The following is a 25,979-nucleotide window of genomic DNA, read 5'->3' as shown; positions in this document are numbered from 1 at the left end:
CAATTCTCAATTCATTTTTCTTCCTTAGGCTGCTTTTTTTTTAGAGATTATAGCTTATTCTAAATAGATTTTGCTCCCATAAAAAGTCAATACATTTTTAAGCAAAGATTATAAATTTTTGTGATTCTGGCACACACCTCCTAATAGCACTGTTCAGAGTTCATATTCAAGTATGTTCAACCATAAATACTGTTGTTTTAACAGTGGCCAGACTGTGACTTGATTCTTCTCTCTTTTATGTTGGCATCAACATGCAACTCCAGTGGAAGCATCATAATTTCACTGGTGAAAAAACAGGCTTGGTGAAGTGAGAATTTCGGTCTCAGTGTTTCAAGTAGCATGGCATAACAACTGCCTGTGGGGTTCAAGCAGCTTGTGGAAGACAGGGAAATTACCTTTTTTATTGCTTTGATGGAAAGGTACAAGGCAAAGGGCAAAGGATCAAGTGCAAGTGTGATTTATAACTGGTCAATTTTTAAAATAAGCTAAAACAGACCAAGCAAGAACATGTAGCAACTTCCTGTAGTTCTCTACAAACAAATCTTCACCATATTTCATTTTAGGCATGATTGCCAATCATTCCAGACCAATTCTCCACTCCAGAAGCCCATTCTTATTTTCCATATGAAACAAATTTGGATATATACAGATCTATATATCTGATCTCCTATCTGTGTTGATCTATATAGGCAGTTTTAACTTTCACTGAAACCAGTACTCATGAAATAGGTTTCTTTGCTAATATAATGGCATTCTCTCATCATTTAATTCTGCAACTATACTAACTTTTGATTCACATCAGACAATTTTAATGAGCATTTCAGGCTTCTTTTATGAGCAGGCAGTGATGACTAATCTGTATGATTAAGAAACCCTATAAATTCTTGGCTTATTCATGGTGTCACAAAGAATACTCAAAATAGCCTAAAAGTGATGAAACAGCTAATGTTACTCCAAAACTAGGCTAAATAAGTTAATTAGAAAAAATGTCACATGGGCATTCCGAATTGTTACATAAAATGTTTTGCAAAGCCGTTTACAACTTCTGATGTAATTTGAAAACACTGACCTGAAAAACCCAATATAAGTTACTATTCAACAGACCTCCTCCTTGCTTACATGACAAATTCTGCTCACTTTTGAGAAGATAAATGGTGCAAAGGATACTGAGCTCATGTCTTATGAACAATCAGAAACTGAACTTCAAAACTCATAATACATTCTAAGTAAAATAAAATCACTGTATGTTTTGCAAATTGTGCACGGTACAATTGAATCATATTTATAGAGGAAAGTTCAGACTGAACCATCTTGAATTACTATGGACATTCAAGGAATATCCTCACTTATAATTTAATCGAGTTTTTACAAAACAATATGTATAAGTAAAACACACAGGAATGCTGCCCACATTTGTTTGTGACAAATGAAGAATCTCACATACACTTACGTTTCAGAGGTTTGGGATGAATAAAGTCACAGACATAAGTATTCTACCACTGCACTAACTTTAACCCTCTCTTCCAGCATGTGCCATGAGTTCTCATAGAGGCTAGAGCTGATTAGTATTTGTATTAAAGGACAGCTATCCCTTTGGAGGGATGGCATCAAAACCAGAACAGACATCTTTACTACAGTGTTGAAGCACTGAATCAGAGGTGAAAGCACAATGTACTGAGTCATTAGCGTACCTTTCCTGATATTCTGGGTTTTCTCAAAAAGTTACCCTCTAAGCATGTGCCTAGATCACATACAGAGATAGAAAGTATGAAGAAGGAGAAAGAGAGAGACGCCTATTAAGCAGAATTTGCATAAATTAATCCTGAAATTAATCATGGTTTGCTTCTGATTCTTCACACCTAACCACAGTTTGTTCATTGTTTTCAACACATGAAAACTAAAAAGATGTATTATTATTGTCAGCTTAAACTGATGTGAACCTATGCCCTCTTCTCTCAGCATTTCCCCACTATTTCTCTAGCACTGCTTCTATTGCTTACAGAGGTTCCTAATTCAAAATATTTTTGTTCAAAGGGTCATTTTCATTTGGATCTGTGCATTCCTCCAACTCATTATCCAGCACGAAAGGTGGGCCTGTGAAGGGAGGAGCAGGAGAGCCTCAGCCAGCAGCAGTACAGCCAGACTGCCCTGAGCCAAAGCTGGAACTTGCACTTGATACTACTTTGTGCTGAAAACACTTAATGCTCTGTTGCTAAGGTTTGCTTAAGTAGTACAGTATCCTTAGCTCATTAGATATATGGAAAAGCAGAGAGTATCAGTACGTTGCAGACAATGGCATGCATGAGAAAGGAAAATAGCAAAGCACATGAATATTTTTCTCTAAAAAAGCCCCAACAATATTCTCATCAGGCACTCGAGGGGAAGAGAATTTCTACATTAGATTAAATATCACCAAAAATGCATAAAATGACTGTCATTCAAATAGTATCAAAAGAAACATTCAGATTTCTTTAATTCCTGAAGAAAGGTGGAAATGATCAGGGTAGGAAAATAGCAGCAGAAATACTAAATTTAAAACTGACTTAATAAAAAGCAATATAATGTAAAGCTCTAGAATTTAGTTTTGATTCTGTTTTCTTTGAATCACTGAACAAAATTTGCTTTCTCCACTCCTGGGAATTCCCTAGAATGGGGAAAATCCCAGTGAGATTAGAGTAGGTGTAACTAGCCACTGTCTAGTACATACAATTTACTGGCCTTTCATGAGTCTCACAACTGAACAAATACAAAGGAGAGAACAGTTCTTGCCTCTAACATAATACAACATTGTGGTGAAAAAGTCTCAGACCTCTTTTGGATCTGGCTTAACATTTTGGTTTAGCCTTGGTCTGTTTTGTCTAGCTTCATTTTGAAGATTTGAACATGTGCTGTGGGAAAGAATCCATAACACGGAGACAAAAAGACCACACTCTTTTCAAAATCTGATATTCTTGACTCATTTATGCTTTCACTCCTTTTAATCATCCATTAAAATATCATATTGGGAGGTAGAAAACTTCCAAGATTTCTGAAGAGATTACCTCAGGAATTTAGTTAACTAGATCTTGGTTTAAGCATGGGGCAATCTGGTTCTAGGTTTGTAGACTTCCTTCAGACCTTTAATGACTGACAAAACCCTAAAAATCATAGCAAATCTCTGGTTTTTTTCCTTTTATGTTCCTGAACATGACAAGATTTTCTTTTAAAATAACCCCAAAACTTTTCAGACAACTCAAACACTTGCCTATTGCTTGGATGTTCGATGGTCTGAGTTCTCCCTGTAGCCCACAGGGATGAACACTATAGTAGCACTACCCAAGCTGGTATCAGGCACAGTAATTGACACTTACAGAGGAGTCCCTCTGCAGCACAGTGAGATGCAAAAGCTTTACACCATCATCCATTCAGAGGGATTTTTTAAAATCTGTTTGATTTTACATTAAAAAATATTTATCACCACAACACAAACAAGTGAATGATAAACTGGTGCAAAGCCACAGGAATCTTTTCAATGAGTTTTTCCATCAGGGAAAATATGTATTTTATGAAACAGAAATACATATAAACAACAGATAAATATACAAACTGTTTATATAAGCACATTAATAGATATATAGCTATATATAAATAGACAAACTGGTTTGTAGATCTCATTACTGAGTGGGTAAACAGCTGAAGTGGCACAACTGTAGAAAATCTCTAGCAAGGGAGAAAATTAACGGAATGGCTGTGACTACACATAGGAGGCCCACAACAGTTATATCTTCTTATATGTACAGTCACAGCTTCAATTGAAAAAGACCAAAATTTGTAACACATAGAATGAGAACAGCTGTCCACAGCTCTTCAAGAACTTCAATGAGTAATTTTGTTGACCCTTTGCGCAGAATCAGATTTTACCCTCCTAGATATTAAAAGCTGAAGCAAATAGAAAGGCATCCAGATGAACGCCCTGAAGCATTAATGGTAGTACACGGTACTGCATTTCAGAGAAATTATGGTATTGCTAAGACATCAATTTCCTAAATTATGTTATGAATATGAAAACTTCAACATGAAGAAATTATATTTTTGACTAATTACCAAACAGCTTTCTCATGGAACAACAAACCTGTAACATTTCCTCACATCACTAGCATTTAAATCTGGGGAAAAGGTGGAACAACATTGATGAGTTCATAATCTGTGGAATGTTTAATTCTGAGGCTGATGCTCTAAAGAGATTTAAAAACTCAAATAAATCTATCTTCAGATATTTAAGTCTCAGCAAACATTCCATCATTCTTACCAAACATCTGTTTTGTATTTAAGAAAGATTGTGGAAATTTTCAGAATTGCTACTCTCTAGCTTTATTTGCCTCCCACGTTGTTCTTCATTGATGTCTCTCGATTACATTATTTTTGGAATGGCAGTTACATAATTATTTTCAATGCAATCTGACAGTAATGTTAGAATAGACTGTCTCTGAAACATGCTGTGCTCACCCAAAACTAAAGCAGGCTGCCTACAGTTCCTGTGCTGAACAGAACATTGTATCATGATGAAATACCAGTGCTGAAGCAGAAAAAAAACCAACACAAAACAAAACAACCTTTGCAACCCAAGCAAAGAGTGATCTTTACATGTCCAAGGACAGATTAAGATAAACAAGACATGCGAACATTAATCTTTTTTCTATACCTTTTAAAAAAAGGATGTATCAGACAACAGTGAACAAAGTGGAAATAATATGGTTGGTTGGACAGGTCACATGGTCCTTGCTCTTGTCGTCATGATTTTCTATACAGTGGTAAATCAACAAAGTAATCTGTACTATTTATTTATTCTGATACTTTACTGATATCTGATACTGATAAAGTATGATACTTATACTTTACTATACATACAGAAAACTGGGCACCTACCATATAAAATCTTGCTGTCAGTCTTTTTCAGATAAAAAATAAAAATAACCCCCACACACCATAAAGTATTGGCATTTTGCACACAAGCATATTGTGTTTTATAATCTATAATATTACGAGCAACATCATAGATGTATTTTCAGAGTACAGAGTCACCAAGACAAAGTACAGTGCAGTCCAAGTACTTATAATTTTCTTCAATAAGACGTTGTTCTAAAAGCTTATAGCCAGGACAGTAATTTTGAGAAATATGATATTTTTATCAAGTTTGTATGTGCAGTGCTTCCTACTGAATCCATATGGGTCATGAATGAAAAGTATAACCAAACTGAGACATTGTCTAACACATTTATTCAATGTATCATACATAATGAAAGGAATAAATATATTTAAATACATGTATATTTATTATATGGAAATAGAATAGAATAGAATAGAATAGAATAGTTCTGTTGGAAGGGAACTACAACCATCATCAAGTTTAACTGCCCAGCCACCTCAGGATAAATTTTTTGTCAAGTTTTTACTTGGAAACTATCTTACTGCTGATTCATTGATAAAAGAAAGTGTTCTCTGAAGTTCCATCTAATTATAAAGGCACCAACTAAAATCTGGGATTACATTACAGTAACATTAAGGTTTGCAGGGCAAAGATGAGAATGTGCAGGGTGTGGGGGGAGTGTGCGTGGGCTTCACTGGCCAAGGTTAACTCTGCTATGAGAGGTAGGAGTCCCCTCTAGATAAGTCCCTTTACCTTTTTCACAATTTAAGCTCTTTTGGGAGAGGTAGATCCCTAAATATCAGAAGGAAAAGTGTAATTCTGTATAACCATAGCTTCTAATGCCTACCAACAGACAACTCCTGTGTCTCCATTTAAGGACAGAATTTAATGAACAGGGAATAAAAACTGAAGTAAAAACTGCACATTTTTGTTGCCTCTATATGGAATAATATGAGTTCCAGCAAAACCACCAACTACTTTTTTTCCAACAGGTCATTTTTCACTTGGTCCTTTCTGGGAAAAAGAAAAATGAAAATTAATTTTAAAAATTATTGAACAATTCTAACAGGATATTCCCAATGAATAGCACTAACAGGATCAGACAATTAGAAGAAGGAATGAATATTCAGTCTCATTGCTGCTGAGAACATAAAAAATGCCAGTCTTCCCACGAGTCCTGAACTTGATCTACTTATCCTTTTTTATCAGCTCTGACAAATGTTTTTTTCTTTCTGCTGTTTATGCTATCAAGGTTTATGTGTTTTGTATAAATAGGGATCTGAAAGAACGCAGGAAATATAGGAAGTGATGAAAGGAATAATTTAATGAAAGGGAGTTATGATACTTTGGATGTAAAAGTTACTTTTGAAAGATGAGACACAGGGAAAGAGCAATACAGAAGAGAAGTGCACTGTAAGAACATGATGTATAAGGACAACAAGAAGAGGTGAAAGCAAATTAGGGGAAATTTCATGGTTCAACAATGACATGCTATTGATGTCACACAGAAGAAAAAGGAGGGAAAAAAAGGACTAAATTCAAAAATGGAAAGAAGAAAGAATAAAATACAGAAGAGAGCACATTGATATATTTGGGAACATTACCACCTTCTTATTTTATAATTAGTTGTCACAAAGATCAACGTGTTCTACAAAGCTGCACCTACTTTGGCAACACACTAGTGAAAAGTAATTTTGTATTTTCTTCAGACTCGAAGTATATGATACAGGGATCCTCAAGGGACCCTGGATGTCAGCATCAAATAACTTGCTGCAGCTTGATATAGGAGCTAACAACTGAAGCCATATAAAACAAGCAATCAAAACCTTACTGGTAAGCTCCTATGGAAAGAACAGCTCAGACAGTTCCTAGAGGCAACATAATATATATGCCTGCCCAGAGTGATTTTACACAAATTTGTTACCATGGACTCTGTATGATATTTATTGCAGGTTTTGATTAGTGCCAGCAGCTCTTTACTGTCAGGAGTACTAAAATTCACCTGAATATACTTAAGTCTATAAATGCATCTAGGAAAATGGTCATTTCCTTTAACAGTACAGCCAGCAAGTAATTAATTAACAAGACAGAATGGAATATTAATCATACCATTCTGTGTCTCACAAAGGGGGAGAAAATACACTATTCTCGGTGTTGTGTGTTCAAATCTAGTCCTGAACACCTGCCTATTGTGACAAATATTTTCAAAGGAGTTCCTTTAGACAACTTCTTATTTGACTATTGTGAATCTGCATGTCAGACACCTCCAGACTGAAAAGGCAAGAGACATTTTATTTAAATGGTAAAAACCAGTTTCCAGTAATAGTAGGACAATAACCAAACCATTAAAAATCTTTTGAAGTTATATGTGAAAAGTATTTACTGGGGCTAGAAATTACAGATACTTTCATAACACAACATAATATTCAATGTGTATCACGGGATATAGCAGAAGCCCAAGGAATACCCTGCAGTACTGACACTGCTAGTGCCCAGTATATTAATGCTTTGCATGCTATTTACTTGGAACTGCTCTGCTGCTAACAACCCTACAGAGAGCAAAAGGCAATAGTTGTGCTCTCTGTAAAGTGGGGTGTTTTAATGTGAAGCAATGGCCATAATTTACAGAGCATTACTAAGATAAAATGACATCTTTTTTGTAGCACAAATTAATACAAACCCCTTCTTACCCTGTAATGGTCAGTTGGTAAATAAGCTTTCATCCCAACATTCTCTTCCCCGATCACAACAATTTTATTTCCTGACTTTTCACTTTCTATCAACAGAGGTATCAACTCTGGGTTTTCCACAGACAGATGAAGCCTCAGAAGGAATGCAGAATGATGGGGAAGATGCATGCCCAAGAGGTTGCTGTAACATCACCTGACTGTATAGTCAGCAAATAAGAGCCAGGTCTGCTATGGCATTAGTAATTTTAGCCTCCAAAAAATAAATACAATAATTTTGTCTATCCTTTTACTCCAGCCTGGTTCCATTTCAGTGAACAATAATGGGAAAAGGAATTTCTTTCTGCTGTAGTCATTCACATGGTAAGAATTTCAGGAAGAACCCTTTCACATCCTAGACCTTCTGAGTAACTGGACACATGCAAGTTTGTATGTACTTAGGGCACACCATTTGGGCATTTTTTTTCCAAATGGTCAGACTCAGATCATTGAAAGAGATATTTTATGAGAGTTCACTTGTGTTAGGCGGGAAAATAGAAAGGCTGAAATGTGCAGAGATGTAGTGTGTTTCTGAAATGAAACTACATTACCCAAAAACTATTATTAATTTTGTCTCACGTTGCAATACCCAGACTGACGTCCATTCTCTACAAACATTCATCTAATGTCTCTTCCCTTTCTTTTCACACTCTTTTTCAGGAAAGTCTACTTCTTCGGCTTAAAAATTCTTAAGTATTTGCAGAGATGAAATATATTATGTTTTGAGTCCACTACTTTAATCTTGCAGCATTAGCTACTGTTCTAACACTGGACTCCACATTCTAAATGCATGAATTTTCTTTTGCCATTATGGTGTTGAAACTGGCCTCTCCTGTCACCAGCCCATGAGAAAGCATGTACAACCTCAGGAAGGTTCAACAAAGAGATTCAGCTACTGATAGCTGGTAAATAGAGCACCCACTAAAAGGATTAAAAGACTGATGATCACATTGGTTTACTTTTCTGGGTAGTGTCTAATAGCTTACTGACCTCCAAAGGTGAAAAATTACATTCTAGTGAGAGCAGAAAATTGTGAATCTTTAAGTCAAACAATTTAAGTAGCTCTGAATAACAAAACTATAAGGAGTGCCACTGGGTTTCAGACAAGTGTTCTTGGCCAGGTGAGAGAACACAAGATGGAATAGCTGATTTTCTTCTCTCATTAGGAAAATATACCCCAAAAACGTATCACCTGCTAGGATCAAAATGTTTCAAGATTCATTTACTCCATTACCCAAGTGAACTCTCTAGAGGATTAAGCAATAGTTTCCCAGCCTCACATGGGCTAAAGCTAAAAACTTGGTAAATACTAGTTTTATCTCACAAACCATAATTTTTAATTGCTAACACACATAGGAAAGGCATAATCCTCTACTGATGATATCATAGTCTACTGCCATGGAAATGACTGCAATATCATAAACACAGGTTTAAGATGACCTCACTTTCATTGGAAAGAGAGAAATTTCACTAGAATGTGAATGACATTGGGAATAAACACATAGATAACCATACAGTGAAAAACTTTCTTACTAGCCAGTTAAACTACAGAAGATGGAGGCAACAACTAGACTTGCAGCTGAACAGAAATAAGGTTCTCCCGGCCAAACACTGTGCTAGCACCTATGAACCTTTGAACAGAGAGACCTCTGAACTCCTGTCAGGGTTCCCCTTTGTAAGTTCACCACACCACAGAGGAGTCAAATCCCTGCCCTGACAGGCGTACAGTTTAACCACAAGAACATGAACAAAGTATGGCTATGAGAACCCAGCATAGGATCTCAGAGCAACGTTGTAGCTGGAATGTTTCCTAGAATGAGTAAGTACTTCAGAAGTGGGAGGAAGAGAACTCCACAGTCTCTTGAAGCACACAAAATAACATGAAGTCAGACGCAAATGCAGAAGTACGATCTCAGTGTGGCAAGTGCTAAGCATCTTGGCATCAGCTCAGGAAAAAACATGTATTTAACCTTCAGCTCTGAAGTACTCTAAGAGGCGTCAAACAACTCAAGGATTGGAAGCTGAAATTTGTGTGAAAGCTTTGTTTTGCCATGAGTTAGGAACGTTAAGTACTGTGCCGGACCCCAAGTGGAGAAAAGAAGCTTGAACTGAGAAAAGGGAGTGGAGAAATGTACAAGGCGATAATGATCTCACTTAAGAAGAACCTTTTATCTTGAAGGATCTCAAAGCAATTTACAAACTTAAGCAGACCAGACACTGCAGCTGGTAGGAAAAGAAGCAGACAGCTGGGAACTCATTCACGGGAAGGAGGAGGTAACAGAGGACCCTCTCGGTGCCGTATCTTCCAAAATACTACTGCTGGCAAAAGACAGCAGGACCAGAACAGAGCTTTTCCCTGAATTTTGCCATGCAGCCATGAGAGAAAATTGCAGAAACCAAGCAGATAGGCAGAGCTGACAGAAAGAGACAGAAAAAAAGCAAGGGGACAACTGGGGACCTGTCACTGTTAGGACTGTAGTTTCTCTGCTTTTTATCTCAATTTCAACTCTTCAGGTAGACTCTTCACACATTCTGCAGTAAAAACTTTGGTTATTCCTATAATTTTTGCTCCTTTTAATACCTTTCTCCAATTCTCTTTACTATTCCTATCTTTTTACAAAGCAAACTGCCTTTCTTCCTGTCCTCAAATTGCAAAATGTTTTCCCAATGCACAGTAGGGCAAATAGTGCTGTTCTTGGTGACTTGGGTTCACTTGGTAGTACTGGTTTGACTGTAGTACCACACGGGGTATTTTTTAGCTCAAAAGCACTACTAAATACATACTATTAAAACTTCACAAGATAAACTAGTCTAAAACCCAAGAGGCATATCAGTTATCGCTGAAATGGAATTGCCTCTGGAAGTAAAAACAGTGCCTAATTACAGCACACAGTAGCGTAGGACACAAAATGAAGACACCAAATGAAAGGGCAGGGACATTTCAATTAAATAGAATCCAGAAAGCAACACTTTTTTTGTGTTTAACTTAAAAGACATTGTGTGACCACTTTCACATTCATATTTCCTGATACTTCTAAAACTTCCACATTTCCATTTAGGAAGGGGAGGAAAAAACCCATTTTCATGGATAAGAGCCAAAGACGAGGGCTGAGCAGGTGTTCTAGCACCACCAGCCCTTCTCAGAGAGGGCCCACAGCATCCTCTGTGGCACAAACAACAGTTTCTTTCAGAAGATGCCAGCTGGGATCAATGGCACACTGTCTCTTGCTTGGGGTTCATAACCTTAGTTGCAAATGCAGCCCTTGTAATGAGTTAAAAAAAGTCCCTGGTGGCCTTGCCCTAGTTATTTTGTGTTAATTTAAGAAGGACCCAAGCAGACATTTTCCCTCCTTTTTCCCTCTTCAATATTTTGTCATTTTTTGTTAGAGGAACTTTGTTGGAAACTTTTCAAGTCTGGAGTATAACACCAAATACCTTTAAGATGCTAGAATATTAAACAGTGTCACACACTAAAATAAACTATCACTCAGATTTTGCTAGAGGATGACAATTTTATTTCAATTTGCAGCAATGAAAAGCTTCTTTTGACATGAATGAGCTTGGATCAGGCCATGTATCACCAGTGTTTGGGCCAGTAGAGATACTCAAAAGCTGTATATGCACAGATGACAATCTTCTTACTGAATGCCATTACTGAAGATTTCATCAACTTGATTTTTATCCCTTTTTTTTTGGGGCCCCCAAGACACAGCTTTCTTCCTGCCACACAAAAGAAGGCAAACGGGAGTTTCTGTAAACATTTAGGTTCTCTAAAATCAGAGCAGAGTAACAAAATGCTGAGCCTGTACCTCTTGCATTTAAAATGCACCCAAATTATTCTAGGTCAGAGAAGAAGACAAGGGGGAGACAGCACTTGGTCTGAAATCAAGCCCAGATTTTTCACTATTACATAAATGAAACAATTCACAGATGACACATTCTCTCATGCCTTGATGTCTTTCATTGGATCCAAAGATTAATTTCCTCAACTGGACTAAGCTTGTATTCCTTCACAGTTGTGCTTTCCCATGCTGCTGGCAATGGCAGATTGACTAGAATGAGGAGTGGCTGCTGCAGGGGAAGCATTACAGATAAAAACAAAAACACAAATGAAATGGATTTGAAGGATTCTAGAACACTTCATTGCTAGGAGAAACTGAAGAGCAAAAGAATATCAAAACAAGGCAAAACCATTAAAAGTTGGTGACATGCATGAGAAATGGTGGAAACGAGAACATGTGTGAGATCTGGAAAAAAAGCAAAGAAAAAAATGAAGTCATATGTGAGATTTCCTCTGATCACTCGAAAGAAACGCAAGAAAATTCCTTTTTCACATTCTCACCAAAAAAAGTCTGCAATTATTGTTCCAAATACTGCACTTCTGAAAAAGAAAGTACAGGCATAGTTTTGGATCGTGGACATTTCCAATGTGCCAATGAGCCATTTACTTCAGCACTTCAGCAGACAATAATCACCACTAGAGACTTCAAAGGAAGACATAAACTCTCACTAACAAGATACCTTTGCCATTTGGCCCAAGCAGAGGTTGTGCTCCATTAGCAAAGAGGATTTGATGTGCTTGGGATGTCCATACCAGTGTGCATTTGTCACCACTGTCCACTGCAGATCAGCAACACACTACTCTGTATGGAGCTCAATGCTTTCTCTGCCTTGCCTCTCTGTCTTGCTGAATGCTTACCGTCAGTTTAGTAATTGCAGTAATTATTATCGGTGGTTGTTACAGCGGGGGCTGGAAGCAGAACTTTTAGTTCTACTCCCTAAAGGGAGTGAAGAAACATGATGAGAGGAAAGAGGTCCACAGAAAAGTAAGACTTGAAAGCCTGAAAATTCTAAAAAATGCAGTTTTCCACTTTTTGGACTGTAGTGTCATTCTCTTCAGTTAAACTGAAAGACTGTTGTTGTTGTGACTATCCAAAGACTGTTTTTCCATCTTACATTTTGTTCTATGCTTCTGCTGTTTTCAATTGCCATGCCAAAGCTTCCCCTGTTTATTCTAATTGTTTTAGTGTGTCTGACTCTCATTGGCTTATATGTTTAGTCTTGTCCTGATTTAATATGAAATAAAATGCCAATGCCACGACCAGTCTGCAAATATGAGTCAGAAGAGAAACTCTTTAAATAATACTGTGGATGGTACCCGTCTGGTTTGATATCTAGATCATACAGAATAATGCTGTTTTTGTTTTCTACTACTATTGCCTGCTATTGCCAATGAAGTGTTGATTGTGATTATGACCACAAATATGTTTTGCTCCTGGTCCTATTAAGCCAAAAGAGTGTGGTTTACTGCATGTATGTACGTGAGGTTGTTTTGATCATATGAAGTTCGCTTTAGAAAACCCACATTCTGCCACTGCAGCGCTACAGGACAATGAGAAAAGAATTTCTAATGAGAACAGTGTTTTAAAAGCAAACCACTGGGGCCCTTCCTTTTAGAAGAATTTTAAGACACGCTACCCTTTCTTCTGAATTTGATTATTTCTCAAAATTACATCTGAGTATCTGTGTTCAACTAAAGGTCCCTGTCCTTTTCTGTCTTGGTCATTATGTAAGATTCAGCACATTTCAAACTGTACATTTCCATTTCACATAGAGGTTATACTCCTTTAAATCATTAGTTTACTGTACTGAGTAAAACCATTATATGCTAATTTATTTTTTTCATGGTGAATCTGGCTACCATATGTCCAGTGGTGGTTTGAAGCTTTTCGGTACCTTGCCTCTACAGACCTGGGAATGTTTAACATTTAAAGTCTGCCACTACCATTTCATGTCTGACCCTGAGCTTCTAGCTCTCCAGTCAGAGAGCCAAGGTTGTGTCCTAAAGGGCCAACAGGGTATTTACCAGTTTGAGTTATAACACAGCATTGTCTAGCTCTGGCAGAGTCTCAATCAATACTATCTTCTAAGAAAGATAGGCTTCAGTGTTGAGTGGTGAGTATGCCCATTAAGCACAATGTATACAAAAATGTGACTGGCTTCCTCTGTGCAACTCTCACAAACTTATTCAGGCTCCTCCAAATGGGTCACAGGCATTTAACATGATCACTCTTGTCCATGTCTTTTATAAACCAAAACATCAGCACAAATTACAAACTCACAAAACCCCGTTGCTCCTTCATTCCAGCTGAAATGACCCCTAGCTTTAAATCCAGAATATGCAGCCCCCTCTAAATCTCATATACAAAGACAGTCAAGAGTTATGCTCCTGGAATCCCTAACGTGACAATTTTTATATTTCATAAAGCTTGTTTATAGTTTCCTGTTCTACCTAGACACAATCAAGCCTACTGCTTAGTCCTTTCCGGTAATTTTACCCAGATTTTCCTAACCCAGGACACATTTAAACAATGTCTGCAAAGGTACCCAATGGAAATTTTGGTCAGATTAAATGCTTGCCAGCTAAATTTAAACACACTGTTCTTCTTATTTTATTAAGTGCCTGAAGTTCTGTGCTACTAACAGAAAGAATGAAGCTATCCCTTCTTTTTCAACTGAAGCTGATTAGCTTATCACTTATAAAAAGCCCTTTCAATGCTGCCTAAAGCAGAGGCTAATAACGGTGTCAGATATGTACTTGTGATCGCATTTGGACACTTTAAGAAACCCTCTCAGCTGATTGAAAAGTGAAATGGCTTTTCTTCAGCCACTTAATCTCAGTGTAACAGCATCTGTCACTCCAGCCCATGGTGTAATTTCCGGCTACAGCACGGTCAGTTAATATGCCTTCAAATAAATGACTGCATTTCTATCATATCAACATACAGAAAAAAAACCAAAAACAAAACAAAACAAACTAAAAAAAAAACCGAAAAAACCAGTAAGAAGTTTTCTTGTTTGTTTGTTTAAGTGTCAAGAAAATCCCAAAGCTGCAGTTGTCAGCAGTGCTTAAACTGGCAATTTTATTACTACTTTTCCCCCCACATTTTAGACAGACAGGAAAAGGAATGTCTTGAGGTTAGAGCACCAAGTTTTACATTTCACTGCAACGTCATAAGCATCTGAGAGCTCATTCACACATAACATCAAGATCAGTTCCACAGTTCTTACTCTGACTTACAAGACAACTATTCTCCTTGGAAAGCTGCCATTATGTTCTGCAAATTACACAGAGCATTAAATCTTTCTGACATAGGTTCTGTGATCATTTAAGGGGCTTCATCATTTCTGCAACACAAGTCTATGCCTAAGCAGTACTCACTCCTCAGCATGTTCCTCTAATCAAATGTTCTGCACTTTCTTGACCCACAGGCTTTGGTATAATTGCCTGTTGATAAAGGACTTTTTTTTTTTTTTTAATGCAGAATTCCAAGCAGGACAAGCTGATGCAACCCAGATACATATACTTTAAATCCTACTTTAACCAAGTCTGCATATAGAGTATGGAGATGTGTTTAAAATGGAACAAATCAAAGACTGATTTCCAAGTTTACTGGGACTGACAAGGCCAGCCAGTTCAGGTTAGAATTTGCATCATGAATTCTTGCAATTTTGCTTAAATTCTCCTGCTATTTCGTACTGACTACAAAGCCAGGGCTACTGGAATCAAGAGTTTTCATGAACTTCCGCATTTCAATTTTTCAAAGAAGTTCCCAAACCTTACCTATGTACAAAAAAAAAAAAAAAAGAGAAAAAAAGACAATAAGACCCAAGTACTTAATTTGAAAAAATTCTCAGAAAACAAAGATTTATTTTAAATTAAAACATTATTTTTAAAAACTTTTTAAATAATTAAAAAATAGCTTTAGGGTCCAAAGCTGCTAAATTTTTGAGGGCTTCCTATATGCACTTCTTGATATGTTTGGATATGAATACCTTGGGAGGCCCTCCATCTCTCCCCCTTTCCCTCAGTCTCATTTCCAAGTGTCACACAAAATGTTGTACACAAGTAATCAACTTCCAACCTACTGATTCATGGAGCTACCATTGGTTTCTTTGCAATGTTAACCTTACTTTCTCGCTTTTCAGTGGAGACAAGTGTGCTTTGAACTGAAAATGGTGTTACGGTTGACCAGCTTGATTTACTTTCATAAAATCGTTTCAGACTCCTCTGCTGATAACGAGTATCAGAGTTCCAGGTTTCCCGTGTGGGTGCCTACGGAACACTGCATCCCTGGCCGAGGCCAATACCGACCCACCCGGCACAGCTGAAAACACAAACCCAAGTCTCTTCTCTCTCCAGACAGACAGCTGATCAAAGCTCCGGCACGCAACAGGTTCAAACCTCTCCTCGTTCCCACACTCTTATTTCTAAGTACGGTTTGCAGCTGACATCACCCGGGCGCAGCCGCCCCCCCCCCCCACCACCACCATCAGAGTCTCAGAATCCCAGAACGGATAAGGCTGGAAGCGACCACAGCGGGTCACCTGGTTCAGCCTCTCCGCTTGAGCAGGGTCATCCCAGGGCACATGGCACAGGAGTGCATTCAGGCCGTTCCTGAACGTCTCCAGTGACGGAGACTCCAGAACCCCCCTGAGCAGTCTGTGCCCGTGCTCAGTCCTTTCCTCTGCCGCAGCCACGGTTCCCTCAGCCTGGGGCCGAGCGTTCCGCCCGCCGCGCCTGGCGTCGACCCCACTTTTGCCATCCTGGCCTGGGGAAAGACGTGACACCGGCGTGGTTCGGCCCGGGACGCATCCCGGCCCGGCCTAGTCCGGGGAGGCCCGGCGTGCCTGCCCTGTTCCCCGGGCACCGTGACGCCCTGCGCTCCCATGACCTCAGGGTCGCTCCGCCCAGTGCGGGCAGAAAACTCCCACCCGGTACTAACCTGACCAGGTCGGTCATACAGGATCCCACCACCACAACCTCGGCGGCCATGGCGCCGGGGCGGCCCTTGGACCCTGACCCTGACCCTGACCCGCCCCGGGCCCCGCCGCGGCTTCTCGGGTTGCCATGGGCGACGGGCTACCCGCGGGGACCTTCGCCCGGCAGGGCTGTCCCTGCCGAATGCCTGCTACCAGCACCGCCCCCTCCCCCTTCCCCTCTGTCCCGCGCCGCTCGGGCCGCGGCCGAACCGCCGCCCCACGGCCTGCGCGGCGGCACGGCCCGCACAGGCACTTGCGGCGGACGCCAACATTGGTCTGGTGAAGACCCCTCCGGCCCGGGTGGGAGCGGCAGCGGCGGCGGCGGCGCGGGGGGAGCGGAGGCGCGCACGGTGCGCGGCGGGGCGGGGGCGCGCACGGCGGGCGCGGGGGCGCGCACGCCGTTGCCAAGCGGCGAGTTCCGGCCGCCGTAGGTAATGGCCGGGCCGGGACGGGCGGGATGGGGCGAGCGAGTCGGGCCGGGAGGGAGCCAGGGACGCAACAGCTCTTCCCGGGCCAGCGCGGGCGGAAGGGGACCCGGCGCCGGGAGGCTCTGGCCCGGAGCCGGCGGAGGCCGGCGTTAGCTCCGCCGCTGGGGCGGGGCGGGGCGGGCTCAGCGCCGCGGGTGGCGGCGCCAGCTGGGGAGGGAGCGGGGCTTGGCCAGGGTCAGCCCGGAACGGGAGTGGATGGACGGAAAGTTCCCCCTGAACGTGGGGAAGAGCTTCTTTACTTTGTGGGTGACCGAGCACTGGAGCAGATTGTCCAGAGAGGGTGTGGGGTCTCCATCACTGGAGATACTCAAGAAACGCCTGGACACAATCCTGTGCCGTGTGCTTCAGGATGACCCTGCCTGAGCAGGGAGGTTGGTCCAGATGACCCGCTGTGGTCCTTTCCAGCCTGACCCATCCTGGGATTCTGAGCCTTCTTCCGTGCCAGGGCTTAGGTAACCTCGTTGTTTACCCGAGGCTCCGCAGATCCACGTTGCTGATCGCATTCCACGGATGTTCGGGCACGGCTGCAGGAGGCGGCGGTCGTGGGTCCCCTCCTTTCCCCCCTCACGCGCAGACACAAACTCCTGCCATCCGCCCCCAAAGTGAAAACCACGCAACCAGCCTGCCGACGGCCACGCCAAGAGGGTTAGACAGGAGAGGGCCTGTCACGCTTCCAGGTTTCCATCACAATATTCACCTTTTCCTTTTTAAATAATCTCGTAATCCTCATTATGGTGTGGCCGGTGATGGGAGGACAGAGTATCTTGCATCCCGACTCTGTCCGGTGCCCAAAGCAGTGCCCGGGACTTCATGGTTATTGTGAAGCCTGTGTAACATTAGCCCGAAGTCACAGTGGTAGCCAGCTGAATCTGAGACTATTAGTTTGTTTGCTTCTTTCAAAGGTTTTGTTTTGGGAGGGAAACAGTCGAGTGAGTTTTGTTTTTCTTAATTCCCCTGAGTTTGTTTGTGTTCAGTTTCCAGTACTGTGGGAAATTTACGCTGAAGAAAAACAATGTATATGACAACTGATACAACTGGTACAAATTGTGTTCTAGTTTGTAAAGCCCTTTGTTACAAAATAAATCAGTGAGTTTACTTGATAGCAACCCTTTAAGTATTGTGCATCTGGCTTGTTAAATAGAAGGTAGTGTGATTTTAAAAAATGATGCAATAAAATATGGGAAAAACGAGGTTTAAATCTTGTTTTGACAATATCTGCAAATTTTATTAACAGAAAGATAAGGAATCTCATTTTGAAGTTAATTTTGGAAGGTGCATCTGGTCAGCTGTGATCACCAGGTGTAACAGATCTCTCAATTTCACCCTGATAACATTTACAGTCCCCTTAAAATATGTCATTATCAGAACCAATTCTGTGATCTTCATGTATAACTTCATGATTGCTAGAAGGATAGCTTATTTTTCAGCATGTTCTCATGGTTTAAGAAGTTCTTAACTTCATCAGTCAAGCTGCTCCCTGCTTGAAATTACTCTTCCCTACAGCAGGGCTGGCAGACTGAGGTATGTGCCCTGTTGTAACCACTCTTGTGCAAAGTATTTTAGCTTAAACAAATTTTTATTAGCAGTTCAATGTAAGCCATTGGACTTTGCATTGAAATATGTCAAGAATGGGCTTGTGTTTTCTCAGTCCCTGTGGGAAAGAATAAAGGTGAGTAGGCAGAAATTTTTAGTAGAAAAGTAGCAAACCAGAGGTAGTATCTTAAATTGCTGTAGGTGTTTGCTAAACAAACTTAAGTTGTTTCATTGTCAATTAAACAAATCATATATGAGAACACATTATGTGTCAGGGCATGGATACATAGTCTTCAGCTTCTTCACTGCCATAAAATGTAGAAGCCAGTGTATTAAAGATAATTACTGTTTTTAGGAAGTCTTACTTTATTAGTCTTTCAGTTTGCCTTAAAGTGCCTGGCCTTTGCTTTATTAAGATGCATTCTGAATATCTAGGACAAACACTCTTGAGCGTTGCTTCCTGCTACTCCAGTGTGAGTGGCTTTCATGAGAACAGAATGTGAAATTTAATGTTGCTCCCAGTTACAGAGATTTAGTAGAGTCTGCAGAATATCCATTAGTTACTAATTAATGCTTGTAAACTGAGTGTGAGAAACAACAGAAAATTGCAATTATTGCCATGAGTTGTTCACACTCTTGTTATAGAACACTTACTAATACAGCAGTCCATATGCAGCATTTTTAAAAAAGTGAATGCAGTGTGTATTAGTGTTTTTCAATTGGTTATTTTTAAAAATATTTTTTAATGCTGAGGGTTTATGTATGAGCTCTTCTGTCCCACTTATCAGTGGCAAGTTGGTGTTGTCTTCAGTCATTTACAGCCTTGTTTTCCAAAACTGCCAAGTTCAGTTAATTTTCGTATGAAGCTCTGTGTCTTATAATGTGATCAAATAGATCAAGATTTTAATAAGTTGGTTGCCCTTCTTTTCTCCCACTTGTCCTCCCACAGTCTGTTGTTGTCCATTTTCTGTAGTCTTTTCGTGGTGCAATGATTTAAAATGCGTGTATGCTCAGTTTCTGCATTTCACCTAGAAAGCAACAGGTTACTTAAGTGTGCTAAATTAATGACCTAATTGATTTAGCATAAGGCCATGCAATTGTAAGCACTTCTGAACAAGCTGTGCTTAAAATGTGTGTACATCAGCTTCCTGATCTGTTACGTGAAGGAAGATTAAGATGCCTTTCAAAGAGTGCGGTGATACAGCTGAGAGAGAAGCAGTGTTAGCTTTTAAAAGGCATCGTGAAGTCCTATAAATTGACTACCTAATGAAGTAGTATAAAAGTAATACTGATTATTAGTGAGCACACTAGTGCTCTTGGAAATTGCAGGTGAGAATACTGAGAGGTATCAAACCCCTGGGCCCACTGCAGTTAATGTAAGTTTCACTGATTTCAGGGGAAGTGGAACAAGTGTGACTTGTCAATTACAGACTGACGGGGAATGTCCACGAGAAGGACTAGGCTGGGAAGTGTCAGAGTGGCCCTCAATTTCATGTCTCTTTCTCAGAGGGAGAGGGTCTTAATTCAAGGCACCTAGGACATAATTCTGGATTTATGTTGATACTGAATAAACAAGCTTCATTGGATGTTGCAGCGGTGGGAGGAAAAAAACCCATCTATGCTTATTTTTTCTCTATAAGCCTGTGCACAGTTCTGTTACTCTACACTCCTGATCTTTTTTGTGCTTAGCTTTTTTTCTGTTGATTTTTGCAAAGTACATGTGAATCTACATCAAATAAGTAGGTAATTAAAAAAAATTATTTTCTCCCTTTGCAGCTCAAGAGAAAAGGAAGGAGGAACATAATAAGATGTCACCTGAAGTGGCCTTGAACAGAATTTCTCCAGCGCTTTCCCCCTTCATTTCCAGTGTGGTCAGAAATGGAAAAGTAGGACTAGATGCTACTAATTGTTTACGGATTACAGACTTGAAGTCTGGGTGAGTTCCTCATCCAAAAAGAACACCCAACACCTCACAGTTGTCTTTTCAGAGCTGAGTTTTATTAGGTGCATGTATTTAAGCATTTTAAACACAGCTGGGGTTGACATACTAGCTGCATTATTTTTTGTCTTGCTACCATTTTGCAGTTTGGGAGACAAAACTTGTCATATTTTTGGCAATAATTATCTTGTTAAGACACTCGCATCGCTGCCACTTGATAGTGCTGGTTTTCAGCAGTGAGATAGTTAGAAACACCTTTTTCTGTTGTTTATCACTTGCTTACTCAATCTTCTCTGTAAACTAAAAATTGAAAGACAAATTTGTGTTACCTGACCTGTAGTCATAAATATGCCAAATCAGAACAAAAACTAACTTTTCCTTTATCTGGCCTCCCTCAAGTTCAGTACATCAAGTGGCTATAGGGCCAAGTGTTTGAAGTGAGCTAAGCTGCTTCTTTTATTTTTAATTCTAGAAGCGTTCAGATTAGTTTTCAGGTAGCAATAGAATTTTGGGATTTGCATATACAAACAGACTTTGGTGTATAACCTCTGTGAATAATACATAAGGAGAGTGAAATGTTTAGATGACACATGTCAGAAATTGCTTTATTCTTATAGAGTTGGGCATCTAATGGCATCTTTTTGATTCAGGTTTGGTTTTTTTTGCTACAGGAGCTCAGAGAGTGAAATTACTTTTGCTTTAGATATACAAATCATCTTGTTTGTACAAACTACTGCTTTGTGTATCATTTTTAATGATAGCATAATAAAAATAACAAAAGGTGTTCGGAACCACCACAAATCACTGTTGTTTAAAATGCAATTCTGCTGAAAACTTTGTTTAATGTGCTTCTGAAGTCTGTTTTATTATGGTTTCATGAAAAGCTTTGGAGGTGCTTTTCTGGTTGTAACAATGCCTTTTCAGGAAGGATGTTTGCATTCTGGGGTTAGTTTGAAAGGAACCATTCCCTCCCTGTGAGGTGCTGGGACAGAGTACAGATTTACATGGAGGTCTAAGAAGCCATGACTTTGTTATTAGTGTTGACTGACTTGACATGTAGGCTTGCAAATTACATAAGACAGGCTGAGCAGTTCTGCATCTGCTGCTGTCATTTCATGCTAGATCTTGCTTTCCCTTGAATTAGTCTTCTAGGAAAGCTGTGATGGGAGCTCTTACATTTTTCCAGTTGAAGTCTAAGAGAAAGGATTACAAAGAAAAGTAGAGAGAAAACACAACTGTTTGTTGGGAGGTAGCTAAGGGGTTTGCTCTCTAACCACTGAATGCTTATGCTGCCTGTCTTTAAAGTAAGAGATTAAAATAATAAAAAGTGGCATTTTCTAGCTGACTCTTTTCACAGGTATTTTTAATAGGTGTCTAAAGTTTTTGGCCACTGATCTTGCCAAGAAGAACTGGTATTTGCTTTGTTAAAACCTGAATGTTTTCCAGGAGTTTATTCTTTAAAAAACTAAAAGGTCCCAGCAGCTGCATCTGTCACTCAAACCCAGTGATTCAAATTGTGTAGTAACTGTGTTAACGTGGAGTTTACACACAAGTACAGCACCTGACAGGGCTTGTCTTATAGCTTGTTAAAAGACCCTGGCCCTAAATGCACATGTTCGAAATACTTTTTTCCTTGTTCTGGGACATAAGCATAAGCTTAATTCTTTATGTTGAGTCTTTGTTTTAGCTTGAGGTTGTTAGGAGATGGAGTCAGAATAATCAAGATTCTTCATTTATTTCAGAATTATTTGAAGGTTTTCTTTCTTTGGTACAACTAGTTTATTAAAACCATTGCTGTAAACAGAATTAATTAACAATTGCTTGAAATTTCTTTGAAATGTAAATTTCATGCATGTGTTTTTAGGAAAGATTTTTGTTTGTTACAAATAAATTGCTGGTTATTTATAACAGAAAATTTTGAATTCATGTGTCAATATGGAAGTATAAAATTCTCATGATTTAGTGCTTTATGCTGTCTCTGAAGTGGTGAATAGTGCAGAATTACTTACCATACTATGGACGAATCGCAGTATTACAGAGATGTCCCTTCCATAACTCAGGATGTAGTTGAGTGGTCTTTAACCTTGATACAGGAGTTCTTTGACGCTCCACAGACTGTTTCTCCGAGTCTCACGTCAGCTGATAAATAGCAAAATCCCTAACCCACAGCCTTGTTAGTAGATTTAAATTTGTTGCTGCATACTGACTGTCGAGGAAAACTTTGTAGGGCTTTGAGAGTTCAAAAATAAATTGAAAGCCATTGGTCTACTCTCCTCCCCTCTCCTCACATCACAAGAAGATCCAAACCCCTGTATACTTTCACTTTCAGTACACTTTTTATAAGGAAACAAAATAATGCAGACAAAATAATCAGAAGAGGCAAATGTAGGTTATATCAACATGAAGAAAGAGAACCATGAGATCATTGAAGTTGGACATAAATGGTAAGAAAATGGGAACTATTTTTAGAGAAATGGGGATGAAGTTGAGGATATCAATTGCAAAACTCCCTTGTATTTCAATGGGTTGAAATCAGGCTTTAAACTTAGAAAGTGGAACTAGGCAGGTTTAGATTAAACATGCTAGATTAAATGTTTGAAGTTAGATAAAGAGCAGTTCTTGTTTGCAAATGAATATGACCACTTGGGAGTACTATCAGTTCAGAAACTTTGCTTTTGAATAGTGACTGTACATTTATTCACATGTGACAGGGGCTGTACACACACTAGTCTAGGCTGTTAAAACCCTAGCCTAGCTTGAGTTTATTACAGAACATGCAAATATTTTCTGATTTACCTGGTGTGTTACATGGAAGATTTTTAATAATAAATCACTACAATTTTACTGTAACCTCTAAAATCTTATACTATTTCAGGTAATCACCTCAATAGCTATTAATTTGGAAAACAGAAGCATCTCTAAGCTTCTGGGAAGGAGCAATATGGTTGCTCCACTGTCACGTACAATACTGTTGCTCTTAGAGCAAATTAGGAGTTACTGTTGTTACACACCTTCCCTAAAGAACCAGTGCTTTACAGTGTATAGCAAAATAAAATGTTCAAACTGAAGATCCATCCATTCTCATTTCTTAAGTTTTAGAAACAGGAGCTGTGTTTAACAAGGAATGATGGTAGCATACTGAATAAAGTAATACTTCTAAGGCCTTGCCCACTCAGAGCCTTGGTTTTGACATTCTCAGAAGTGGAGGGTATTTCCTTTCTGTTTCACCAGCAGAAGATCAAGTACCAGATTTTATCCTATCACATCAGTTGATTTTGATTTATAAATGGCAAGCATATTAAGCCTTTAATTATTTGAAAAGTCAATCCATATGTCAGATAGTTTTAGTGAGGAACTTGTTTTGCACTTATTCTGACTTATTGCTGAGATTGACAACTTTTGTTGTGTTTTATAAACTGTATTAAAGAGCTGATGTTAGATGTATGAAGTATGATGATATGTTAATTTGCTTTGCTTTCAAGTGTGGGAGGGAAATATGTCATAGTAAGGAAATCCTATTGTTTTGCAGTCTTTGAGTATGTAAATGTTTTATAATAATATGTTACAGTTTCATAATGTCTGTGTGTTTTACAAACTTATTAGACAGTACCAGTCTCATAAGACACATATATTTACATCTATGATTAGGATATTCAGAACCAAGTACTATTTATATAATTTATATGGCCCCTGCTGATGCAGACCCCTGAGTGGAGCTCAGTAATACGGCAAAACAGAAAAGAAAGAGACTCTGCACCGGAAATACTAATAAAAGGTTAGGTGGCCAAGTTTTCTTGTAAATAGGGCCCCACAGTGAACAAACGTAGAACTGGGGTGTAAGGTCATGTCTGAAATATAGCACCTTAAGCACCATTGATTCTGGTGATAAGAAAACCCTGGCAGGCGTCTGTGTTGCATTAATAAAAGACATTCTTCAAGATGACAGAGTGGATGAAAGCATATTTAACTCTTGCATAGGATATTACTTTGTTCTAGACCCAAAGAAAATACTGCTGCCACTTGAGTCAATGCCATTTATTGTATCATTCAGTTAATCTCTACTAGTGTCTCTTTGAAATACTGACCCATCTTAATTAGATATTAAAATCTACTCATAACCGACTGAATTGTGGCTGCGGTATTTTTCTTAGCATTTACACATATAATCATGGGAAAGATGTTGAATAAGGAAAAGTGATTATTATGTAGATTTAGAAATAGAGGATATTTTCCTATGTGAAGGGTGTTTAATTGTTGTATAATGTAGAATCCAGTTATTTAAGAGACTGCTGCTTTTCCTATGGTGCGTTACAAGAGTGAAAGACATAGTTGTGGTGGTCATTGCCTTTGAGAACTCTTTTTTTCCCCTACAGCTGTTCATCAGGGCCCATGCTTGAGCTTCAAATTATGCTGCAAGCCTATTCTTCTTACTCAACAAACTTGATTTTGTTTTTTTAAATTACTTTGATGTGTTCCACCAGGCAAAATTTCAAAATGAATACAGTGATTTAAAGCTGCATATATTAAGACTCTATTTTTTCAGATATCCACTCATAACAAAATTTTAAATTTCATATTTTCATGGTTATATTTATTCCATATTTATGAGAAGATTAACTGTGGAATTTTTATGTAAGTGGTTTGTAGTAAACCATCTTAGTATTTTGTTCTTTTCACTTGTCTTATTCACTATTGATTTCTGCCTTTCTGCTTAATATTGAGCTATTTGTGCAAGTAGTTATGTTCCTGAAAGAAACCTATATGAAGAGTGGTCAAAAGAATGTAATTCTTTCTGGAGTAAATTTCAACATAAAAATTTATTATCAAGCTGTAATAAGATATTTTTAACTTTATTGCCCTGCTTCCTAGGAAGCGGCGATGATTTACTTTTTTTCTGTTATCAAGTAGACTGCAATATGCTTTGGTATTTCCCTTGCTTTTGGGCATTTCCCTTTTTAAAGTAAATATGCATTTTTGTGTGCATATTTTGTGAAATAATGTTGATTTTAGTTGTGAAATACTATTATAGTACTGTAGCAGTTATTTAAAGCTTCGCCTTGGTCTTTTGCATTTGATTAATTAAAATGAAAGATTCTACTTTAGTTACTTGAGGAAGGTTCATATCCATCATTCACATTGGTGTCTGTAGGTAATTTTTTAAACATGTTTATATACGAAGTTTATCATTAAACTTCTGACTCTTCTGAACACAAGTATCATGAAAACTGTTTTTAAAAAACAGCTATGTTTTGTGTAAAATGTGTGCTAGAAAGGATGTGGCAGTTTCTAGGAGGTGTGGTTTTATGAGTCCTTTACTGCTGTATTGGATAAGTCGTGAACTGTTACCTTTTCACTAAGTAGGTTGTTTCATTCCAGTTTCTGATGACAAATACAGTTCTTCACTGCAAAGAATCCTAATAATAGAAGTTTATCTCAAGTAAAATGTAAAAGGCTGAAGCTCTGATGAGACAGTTTGATAGAGTTGGTGCTGTGGAGCAGCACTTGGAACAGCAGTTTTTCTGTGCTGGTTAAAAAAGACTTGACTGTCTCCAAAGTTGCACTCT

General features: G+C 39.0%; 2 protein-coding genes across 3 annotated transcripts in view; one reads left to right on the top strand and one right to left on the bottom strand.

The window, feature by feature from the left end:
- RBKS (ribokinase) overlaps positions 1-16,605 on the bottom strand; it is a 70,227-nt gene extending 53,622 nt beyond the window's left edge. Inside the window, exon 1 of the mRNA XM_041477313.1 lies at positions 16,419-16,605. Within this exon, the coding sequence (XP_041333247.1) occupies positions 16,419-16,468 (50 nt within the window). The 5' untranslated portion in view covers positions 16,469-16,605. The remainder of the gene's footprint in view (positions 1-16,418) is intronic.
- A 133-nt stretch (positions 16,606-16,738) lies between these two features.
- BABAM2 (BRISC and BRCA1 A complex member 2) overlaps positions 16,739-25,979 on the top strand; it is a 162,650-nt gene continuing 153,409 nt past the window's right edge. The window contains exons 1-2 of one of the 2 annotated variants that reach the window (XM_041477311.1): positions 16,739-16,886; positions 20,253-20,412. In XM_041477311.1, the coding sequence (XP_041333245.1) occupies positions 20,285-20,412 (128 nt within the window). In that variant the 5' untranslated portion in view covers positions 16,739-16,886; positions 20,253-20,284. Of the gene's footprint in view, positions 16,887-19,776; positions 19,853-20,252; positions 20,413-25,979 lie in introns of those variants that run through there. The other variant, XM_041477312.1, reaches the window with a different exon arrangement.

The sequence above is a fragment of the Pyrgilauda ruficollis genome, unplaced genomic scaffold (genome assembly GCF_017590135.1).
Source record: "Pyrgilauda ruficollis isolate IOZ18807 unplaced genomic scaffold, ASM1759013v1 scaffold4, whole genome shotgun sequence".
NCBI classification, from domain to species: domain Eukaryota; kingdom Metazoa; phylum Chordata; class Aves; order Passeriformes; family Passeridae; genus Pyrgilauda; species Pyrgilauda ruficollis.
The sequence above is the reverse complement of the archived record's forward strand: the minus strand, read 5'-3'. Positions and strand labels throughout refer to the sequence as shown.